At 31.8% G+C, this 10,762-nt stretch overlaps 1 protein-coding gene across 2 annotated transcripts; it reads left to right on the top strand.

Moving 5' to 3' along the window:
• The first annotated feature begins 3,378 nt into the window (after positions 1 to 3,378).
• Positions 3,379 to 10,762, top strand: LOC106768592 (ubiquitin-conjugating enzyme E2-23 kDa). 2 transcript variants are annotated; one of them, XM_014653825.2, is made up of 7 exons: positions 3,379 to 3,484; positions 5,790 to 5,861; positions 8,375 to 8,454; positions 8,781 to 8,895; positions 9,174 to 9,226; positions 9,452 to 9,580; positions 10,422 to 10,762. In XM_014653825.2, exons 2-7 carry the CDS (start codon positions 5,818 to 5,820, stop codon positions 10,556 to 10,558), a joined length of 558 nt encoding a protein of 185 aa, XP_014509311.1. In that variant the 5' UTR covers positions 3,379 to 3,484; positions 5,790 to 5,817; the 3' UTR covers positions 10,559 to 10,762. The 2 variants fall into 2 exon arrangements, with proteins under 2 accessions (XP_014509311.1, XP_014509312.1); XM_014653826.2 differs by having other exon boundaries at positions 3,426 to 3,484; positions 5,787 to 5,861.

The raw sequence follows: 10,762 nt of genomic DNA, 5'->3' as shown, positions 1-10,762 counted from the left end.
GAGAAACAGACTGCAACGTGATTGTCTTCGTTATGGTTATAGAAGCCAGGTTTCCAATTATTCTGGCTCTTGCATTGAAACACTTTGTTTTGACACAAGGATACGGGAAAAAAGGAAATCTGACTTTGCTACTCTTTTTTGCTCATGCTCATGAGGAGTATAATGAATGTTGGAAACTATTTTTTTTTTTTTTGCATACTTAACTTTTGTTTGCTTAGTGAGAAAAAAAAAATAGAACTGGTTAATGAGAACAGGATGGACTGGAAGTATGTTTATGGAGACAGTTTCTTTCTGCTCCTCCATAATTTTCTTCCTGCATTCTCATACATTTTTTTTTTAATCTTTTTCGTGTTGTACACAGTTCAGGATTTATTTGACTTTTTATTGTATAATTCAAAAGATATTTCTGGATTTTGATTTGTGTAATTCAAAGTTCTTTTAAGAAAGAAAAAGTAGTTTTTAGATTAAACAATTAAAATGTGACTTTTCACTCGTTTTCCTTCACCCAACTCACCATGTTTCGTTGATCTGCATTGTTCACTACTTAAATACTCTATCTAAGGTCAACGAATGGACTAATCGTTCAACTTTTTCTTTGATTAGTTATTGCATTTGAGAGAGAAATATCTCAAACAACTACATGACTATGGGTGGATCACCTCTATTATGGTTGCTATAATATCGTACATCCCTTATTTTTCAAATAACACTCACTGCATTAATATCACTAGTACCTACTCCTAATTATATCAATATTGCAAAACTTTTTAACCATCTCTTCTAATAGATTTCTAGAATAAATTTATACAATCAATTCATGCTAATACATTTTCTTAATCTATCTGAATTATTCACAAGACTTACATAAAGGAAATATATATATTTTAAAGATTTTCTTATGATAAGATGCAATATATTGTATAAGATTAAATTTAGTTAATTTTAATATGCAAACTTAATAATTTTAATTGAATGTGTGTGTATATGTATAATACAACATAACAAATTTAGATAAATATACTACACTTTCAAGCAAAAGACAATTTTTTATAAAAAATATTAACTATTATTTTATCCTGTTAATTACATTATCAAATTGTAAATGTTATTATCTTATAGCATTCAATATCTTATAATTATTGGAATTATTTCCGTGTAATATGCATTCAGATTTTATAGGGAATATTACGTTTTGTCGGTTAAGAAAATCATTCAATTGAATTAGTAATGAATTGCACTTGTTCAGCTAAAATATCTAAATTATTGTTTTAAATGAACTGAAATGTTTCCTAGTTTTATTTTTAAAAATTAGGCTGTTAGAAAATTGAACAAACTAAACTATGCTGATTTTTTTTTTTAAATTAATATAAACGTTAATATTGAAGCAGAGTAAAATATTTAAAGATTTGGATATCTAACTAGCCTGTCAATTTTGATGATAACAACCTAATTTATTAAATTCGCTTTACGTTACATATATAATAAATATGTTTTGTAAAATTAAAACTTTTTTATATCTTAAATTTTATAAATTGATTGATATAATCTTTTTAATTCAATAACTGAACTTTTTTTTTTTACAGGCGGTATTTTAGAATAAATTTAAGTTTAAATGTGTTATATAAGATTTGAAAAAAAAAATATTTAAAAGTGAGTTTGTAAAGCAAGAACAAATGAAAAAGAAATTCATTGTCGAATTGTCAAATTTTTTCAATAATGACATACCCTATTTTTGTCTTGATACGTAAAGATCCACGACATCATCTTTCATGACATTTTTTAGAATAAAAGTTTGGTCGATGAGGTTGACTAAATTGTTATCTTACTTAAAGCGAATAGTATATTTGCAGCTCCAAGTATCTTAGAAAGATTGAGGTTATATCTCTTTCAACAACGGTGTCAATGTGAATCTTCCAAACTATATATAATCATTCTTTTTCTTACGACCTCCTCTTGAGTCTGACTCCTAATCAAGCCTTTATTAGAAGCTCGATCAGGCATCACTATGTTATTTACAAATGTCAAGCTTTGCTCGACGATCCCTGATCCCTAGATAATGACATGAGTGACAACGATGGTGTAGAAGTGTCACCAGCATATCCCTTCTCTCCCGATTAGAGGAGCCTTTTAAAGATATGTCAATGGTTGATATTATTACTTTAAGAATGAAAATAATCTAAAATCGAACAAGGCATAAATAAGTATACGAGTAAAAACAATAAAAATGACGAGATCACTCGGTCCCTATTTATAAAAAACAATGGAGACATATGACACTCTTATCACCATCAAATCTTGCATCATCCGATGACAAAGGAAACACAACATTTCGTATTTGATGTTAGTGTTAACAGTGCAGTTCATGAGGTGCCACACCTGTCCATTGCTAACAATCATATCTTCAAGGGCGAGCCTGGTAAATGTAAACCTTTTTGGCTTGTGGTCTTCACTCAAGCTTAAGACTTGGGGGTCTATATGTATTATATGTACTGAACGAGTTATACGAATCAAAATAACATGATCGATCGTCCAAGCATAGGAGAGACCAATTGGTCGTGATTATAATCAACTAATCATTTAGTTAATCTAAATAGACAAGTAATCATGATTAAGCTAACTTTAGTTAAAAGTCCATGGAAAAAAATTATAAATACAATTTAAATGTATGATTCTTAGGACTTTTAATATATACTTATTACAATATTAATAGTTTAACTAGGAGAATCCAAACTAATTTTAGTACTACGAATCGATTAAAAAACAAATTACTAAAATGAAGAAAAATTAACATTACAATAAATAATCAAAAAATTGTTTTAAATCAATGTTCAACCTTACACCAAAATTTATGAATAATTTATGAAAACATTATTCTTTTAGTTTAGTTTAGAATATAGAAGTTTTACGGTTTAAATATTATAAAAGAAAATCATTTTTTTTTCATTTAACTTTTCTAATTTGAAATATACTAAAAAATTCACCTTTAAATAAAAATAAACGTTAATTAAAATTAATATATTTTCAGATGTCATTTATATAATAGAAAAATAATAATCATAGCACATTTAATACGTTATTTATTATTAATTAAGGCTCAAATAAAATATAGTTTTATGAAAAATTGTGATTTCCATGAAGATGAGGATTATATATGAATGAAAATGTTAGAAAAATTGAGCAGAAGATGTTAAACTACCATTGGTTTATCGAGGAAACAATAAACGCATTGAAGTGGTGATTGTAGCTCCTAGAGTAATAAATTGGTAATTAATAGAGATTGTACTTACTAGAAAAATGGTGAAACATAATTGCCACATTGCCGAACCTTCATATAACACGTATTATGTGCCACGTCGACATTCTATCTCCCTCACACCCACCCACTCCCTATATATGTGTTTCTCCTCATTTCCTTTCTCAATTCTCTTCTTTTCAATTACTCTCTGATCACAACGCCATCACCATAACGCTACAAGGGTTTCAGGCAAGCCATCATTTCCCCCAAATTATAGTTTCACTTCTTTTATGCCAATCCACTTTTCCTCTTTATCCTCCCTTTCTTTTGATTTTGCACTAATTCAAGCATGCTTAGCAATAGCAGTTCACGCATTGTTTTTCCTCTATCTTTGGTTAAATGGGTCAGCCATAGATCTTTCTACCGGAATCTAGAATAGTTCTTTCCAAACCTTCTTTGTTGGTATCGGTTCATTCAATCAACGCAAATATGCCTTTTCTCATTTTGCCCTCCGTTGCCGAATTGGTGGCTAGGAAGTTTATCTAAGTAAGACAAGGAATTTTGGGTATTTGCCTTTGTTTCAAATGGACGCAGTCGTTTGCAAAAGATTTGGACTTTCATGTATTTGCACTTCGTGCCAAATAAAACGTGCACTTGTGCCACATTGTGTATCACGCACTTTGTATTGCTTATTCCTGCACATTCATCAGACCCTTGCATTAGTCACTCTTGCTTGGTGTTCTCCTTTGGACCTGGTAGCCTTATGCTTCAATACTTGGAAGGGTGGTAATGTTGGTCCGTATTTTATTCACATAGATAGTGTTTGTCTCATTGGGTTGGGATTTTTCACCAGCTTAAGTATTCTTCTGTCCTTCTGAAATTAGAGGTTTTTTTGTTGCCTTCATCGTAGTTGAAGGATTACTTTTACTGGGTAAGAATTTGGTGTAACTTTGCCTGTAGTGTAAATTCTACATGTATGCTCTATGATGAACAAGCTGTGTAGTATATACCTAAACAACTATGTCTATGACTAATGTGCTTTTATTTAGGAAGAATAACTGCTTATTCTTTCAAGTGTTATGTAGAACTTGCAAACTAGGCATTTCTCTAAAAATAATCTATATCAGACATGCAATGAAACGCATTGATGGATCTTAATCAAGTTGTTTCCCTTCATATATACAGCCTCTCTTGGTTCTTTCTAAAAGAACACCTCTAAATTGTGAACTGCATTAATTGCTTTATTGTATATTCTTATAAAATACCCCAAATCGAGAGGTAGTTTTTAGGTGGAAAGAGATTAAGTGAATAGAATTAATTTTTGATGTCGAATGATATTTTGAACATTCAATAAAAAAGACAGTTTCTTCGAACATGTACTATCTTTATATGATATAGGGCCTCTTTCTTCACATATTTGGTTTCTTTTTATGAATCAATATCTATTAAGAAGTGAGTTTAACCTCACAGAACCGCAATGTGAGGATTCCTATTTATATAATCCAGAATCTTCAATACACCTCCTTCACAATCTTCATATGTCTCCAATATCCTTCATACTGAGTATTATCTTTAAATGATAAGGGTGTAAAAATCTTGAATAGCCTCCTTCACGTTGAGTATTAACTTTGTATGATATAGGGTGTCTTTCTTTACGGATGTGGCTTCTTTTTAGAGCTCAATATAGATCTTCTTGATCTTGATTTTTGCATTTATTAAAAAGTGAGAAGTGAGTTTACATTCTTTCAAAATTGCCACCTTATAAAGTGAGGATTATCCTCACTTACATATTATAAATTTGCACCTTATAAAGTGAGTATACCTCACTTATATATTATGAAGATTTGTTTTATCTTTAGTGAAGATCTCCAAAATTTGCTTTATCTTTAGTCAAGATCTTCAACACATCTCTCCCACATCGAGACATGTTCATGTAGTGCATGTGGTGGTCCAATAATGGGTGTTATGATAGGCCATACTAATCAGTTTAAATTTAACTCATTCTTACAAAATTGGTTTTAATACCATAGTTAAAATTTATCTCATTCTTACAAAGTTGGCTTGTAAAGTAAGGATTGTCTTCACTTTTATACTCTAATACCATTCAGAATAGACTCTAATACCATACTTCAATCTAAATTTAACTCATTATCATAAAATTGACTTGTAAAAAGAGGACTGTCTTCACTTATATACTGTAAAAATCTTATCCTTAGTTAATGTGAGATCTCCAACAACATCAAGACAATTGCAAAGTTTCTTATATTTGGGTTTTATGCTTCTCTGTATCATTTATCTGGATCATTTATCAGCTTATGGTGAATCTTTTACGGGCAAAAATATGTTTTGGATTGATATGTAGGGCACCCCAGAAACATATTGAGCTTATATATCAAGTTCCTAATCCCATTTTAAATTTAACACAAATGAATTGAGTTTATATAGACTGCACATTGAAATTGGGTTTTGTTTTCATATCTTCCAATTTGGTGGAGATGAGAACAGATAAGTACATTTGGCACATATTAAACTTTCTTTATTGTATCTGTAGCAGGTTGAAATAAGTGATTTGTATAATCAAAATGTCATCTCCAAGCAAGAGAAGAGAAATGGATGTTATGAAATTGTAAGTAGACTGTTTTAATGAGTGTTTATGGTTACATTATTTTTAACTGTTTGAATTATTTATTGTATATTTTTTCTATAAGTAGGTGGCAAGCAGTATACTCAAATTCTTTTAAATGTATTATGGTTAGTTTGTTTTGACTGTTAGTATGACGTGATGAGTAAGCACATTTGGCACATTGTCGGTTATTTTCTCGAGGTATCATTTTATCTTGAAACCACGTTCATAATGTGGGTGGGTTTGAGGAAGTTTAATTTGGCTTAAAGAGAAGCCCCTTTAAAAACTAAAGCTCAATTGCACTAAAGGACCTGGACTACTTTGTTGAAATGAAACAGCCATTATATATAATAATTTTTAAGATTTGTAAAGGATTAAAATTTGTCCAAATCCGTTGAAGTGCATGCCTTTCCTAGCTTACCATAATTTTTTTGGTTTTGTTAATCAGTAAATACCGTGTAGTTTTGTTTTCAAGTTAAAATATCTGTTAGTTGATCGGTGAGAAGCTTACAAGACGCTGAAAACCAGATTTGAAGGGCCCTAATGTGATTGTTGGAAAACTGCTCTAATTGCAGTCTCCCCTTGGTTGAAAAGAGCTACCGAGGGAAGCCTTTTCATAGAGGCCGAGTTAAGGATTATAGTGGGTGGCCACCAGGACGTGTGTTCTTGATAGTTTAGATCTCACATACTCTGGAGATGAGTCATGTGGTGATTTTAAAGTTTAGAGACGCCTTATTTTTTTCCAATTTAGTAGTTAATTCTAAGAGTAATAAATAAACAAATTTTGGGGATTCATGATAAAGAAAAACTTCAGTTTTTGTGATGGTAAGGCATGATATGCACGAAACATAATTATTTAACTGTAAAAGTAATGTTTTCACTTAAGATTAAACAATAGGGTTAAGTGATAAAAAGTAGACTTTGGAGTTAAGTTTAGAAATGCAACACTTAATAGGAAATTTGGTTTACCCATTTATTAACATTCATGATAGAAGGCAGGATTATGAATTGGCTGTTTCTGTCATGAAAAATCACCTCGAAGTGATAATCGAATTCATCATAGCATGATATGCCAAGCACAGGATCCAACACCAAAATTAAAAAGAAAAATTTGCTTATGATTTTCTCCATCACATTGCGTTTTAGCATAAGCTGATTTTTAGTCATAACATAGACTTCAACCTTTTCAGTGGTAATAAGGATCTGCAAATTACTAAGAACAATTGAGGAAATTAAAAAGAAGCGAAAAAGAACATTCTTACCTAGTTTTGGTCTGTTGGCAGTTTATGTTTTCCCCATGGTGCCTTTTCTTGTGTCATACAATCATATTTCCCTGTGGTAGGGGACTAAACCACTGCTTTTTTTATGATTTTATTTTTCAGTTGAACATTTTTTTTGTAAATGCTGAATAATTTATTTTGAATCGCAACCATGTAGTTCTTTGTCAAAGTAAACTCATTATAAATCAATCCCATTCCTTCTACTTTCCTTTTCTTCCTCCCAAACATTAAATGTCTTAATAACATATGATAGTTGCTATTCTTGACATCGCTCAATTAGTAAAACTTTGTTGTTCATGTAATGAGTTATTATAGGTTTTTGACTAAGTGACGATGATATGTTGCTGTCTTGGTTGCATTATTATTTATGCATATTTTTGTTACCTAAATAAAAGTTGTTACACTGAAAGATGCCATAGTATTATGTGGTGCCACTTGGTACTTATTGGCTGTTATCACAATGAACTGGTAGATATCGTTACAGGAACATGATCAGAGAGTGTAGTCAAACTTGAAATTATATGCTGCATTTATGTACGGAATAGCATGGTTGAAATTGATAATGAAGGCATATGGGCTTCATCTAATTTAGTAACCTGTGCCTAACAACAATATCAAGTGACTTTTACATGCTTCAAATGCATTGCATAATTGGTGAGGCTTATGAAGTATGTGCATTTCTATTAGGACCCAAAAAACAAAGTCGCAAAAGCCTAGTATGAGTAAACTTTCCAACCAACAATTTTTAGGAGAGAAAAAGGTAATTATACCCCCATTTCTCTATAAGCTAAAATTAATTTATGAAGCTCAACTTTTCAAAAGCTCTATCATCGAGCTTCTCAGTTGACTTGTGTGAAGTTAATTTTAACTTAGGAGAGAAATTCAATTCGTTTTCTCTCTCTCTCTCTCCCTCTCTCTCTCTTTTTTTTTTTTTTTTTTTTTGTGCTAGAAGTACTTGTTAAAATTTTATCCAAATGGTGTCAAAGGCTTGAACTTTTTGTGGGATTTGGCATTGATCAAATGCTGCTAATATACTATCATCAGTCTAGAATTATAAAGCTTATGCATGTACTAATTTGTAAATTCAAGTTGATGACTGTTCCTTATATCTGTTGGATGAACTGAAGTCCAAGACTATCACTCTTGGCATTTTATCCACATGGTCATGTATGCTTGATTACTCGCAGCAAATTTTTTTGTAGTCATATTTCTCAAATACTCTTTACTTCTTTTCAGGATGATGAGTGATTATACAGTGGAGACGATAAACGATGGACTTAGTGAATTCAATGTTGAGTTTCATGGTCCAAAAGAAAGTACTGTCAAAATTCTTTGGTTAACCTACAATTTTGTTTGATGAAACTGTAAATGTGTACGAAGAATTACTTAGCACTCAATTTTTTTAAAATAAATAGTTTCCTTTTTTTCCTTTCTCAAGACAAAAGAGGGAAGACAGAGTTTGATGAGAAGCTGCCTTGTTTCTATCAACACAAATGTCCATATAATATTTGCATGTTATACTTCTTCTACCTTGACACTGGTTTCCTTGTCTTTAAATGGGGTTGTGAGCACAAAGATCAATTACTTGTCTTTAAGTTATTTGGTTGTTCTTTGATTTATCACATTTACGTGATTGTTGCAGGTCTTTATGAAGGTGGTGTCTGGAAAATTCGTGTTGAGCTTCCTGATGCTTACCCATATAAATCCCCTTCTATTGGCTTTGTGAACAAAATATTCCATCCTAATGTCGATGAGTTGTGAGCACTTCATATGCTATTAGTCAATCTTTATTTTTTTGGGTGAATATTTCTCCTGCTCTATGTTGTTTCTGCACTAATATGGGTCAATGGATTATTACCTTTATATTTGGGTTCCATGATACATGTCAATAATTGCTTTCTGCTGTTTATATTTCATTGTTTTGGGATTTTGTACAAGATATTTCTTGGGAGTATCAAGTCACTGAAACAACTTGCTATTGTTTGTGCACAAGTGGATCTGACTGATTCTGCTTTGCACATTTCATCAACTGCAGATCTGGCTCTGTATGCTTGGATGTCATTAACCAATCTTGGAGCCCAATGTTTGGTAATTCAGTTATACGCTTTCATAGTAAAACTTACAAGTTTCCATTGTGTGAAGGTTCTATTAGTTTGTCATATTTCGGTCTATGTACACTGAGGTATATAGTTATCTGAATGAAAATTCAACATGAATATAGAATATCCTCCATTAATGTCCTCCCTCCTTTTGTGGCTAACCTGTTATGTTTTTTGTTTCTTATCAATGACCAAGATTTATTGTGCTTTTCAGATCTTTTAAATGTCTTTGAAGTTTTTCTTCCACAACTCCTGCTTTATCCAAATGCTTCAGATCCTCTCAATGGCGATGCAGCATCGTTAATGATGAAGGATAAAAAGTTGTATGACCAGAAAGTTAAAGGTGAGCAATTGTTTGTTATGTGCTACTTTTTCTGATAATTGAAGACACGTTATATTGGTTTCCCTATTTTAGTGGTCCAAATGCAATGCCTATTGTCTGCTGATTGGCAGTGTTTGTTTGGTGCATGGATTTGTGAATAGAATGGGAATTTGACATTGGAATTGATTTGCTATTTCTGTTAGTACCACTACTATTTTCATCACTATTACTATTTTTTGCCACCATGACCATCGCTTACTCACCCCGTTGTTATCATCAATCACCTTTTACTGCCGCCGCCAATTGGGGATCAATTTTTTATTTTATTTTATTAAATTTGTTGTAATTCTAGTCAGAATGGAATTATAATTCAATTCTTACCTTTTGTTTTTTGCTTAATCCGAAGGTAAGTAGAATCATGATTCTGAACCAAAACTCAATTGCATTTCAACTACGATTGTGATTACATGCTCTTAACATACTCTTGGTGTAATCTTCCATACAAATCTCCTTATTCTGATTGAATAGCTTAACCTCCCGGGCGAATCACATCTGGACTTTGGTTTGTAATGATAAAACCGTCCTAGTGCTCCGGACCCGTATTTACTCCCTTTTTATTCTCCTAACACCCGCCCAGCCCAGATCAGGAAGTTGTATCATGAAATGCAATGGTTCAGCATTCTATATTTTGACCAAAGGCTGTAAATTATTCAAACACGATGATATTTTTTGTACCCGAGACTGCTTCATGTATTTCTTAATGTCTGGATTTATTTCTAAAGTTAGGATGCTTTGGTGAATGGGGGGCTATTTAATGGTGAAAAAAGAAATATAAACATTGCTCTGCTATTTGTGGGGACAGAGTACTGTGAGCGGTATGCTAAGAAGGAAAACATTAGCAACTCTACAGCTGGTGAGGAGAGTGGAGATGAGGAAGACATCAGTGAAGAAGACAGTGGATCTAGTGATGATGACATTCCTGGTCATGCTGATCCTTAAGCGGGTTTAATGGTCTCCCAATTATACCTTTAAAGGGTCCATGTAATACCAATCAAAGCATTATTACATCATTGTTACTTGTTCAATTATAAGACGTAGGAATTATATTCACTGTTTCTGCTTGTAAAATTACAGTTCTCATTCCTCAGTAATTTCATGAAAAGCTATAATATAATATATAGTTAGCGCTTTAGTTGAATTTTA

Source organism: Vigna radiata, chromosome 7 (assembly GCF_000741045.1).
Source record: "Vigna radiata var. radiata cultivar VC1973A chromosome 7, Vradiata_ver6, whole genome shotgun sequence".
Lineage (NCBI taxonomy): Eukaryota > Viridiplantae > Streptophyta > Magnoliopsida > Fabales > Fabaceae > Vigna > Vigna radiata.
Note: the sequence above shows the minus strand (reverse complement) of the source record. Positions and strands in the feature narration are given on the sequence as shown.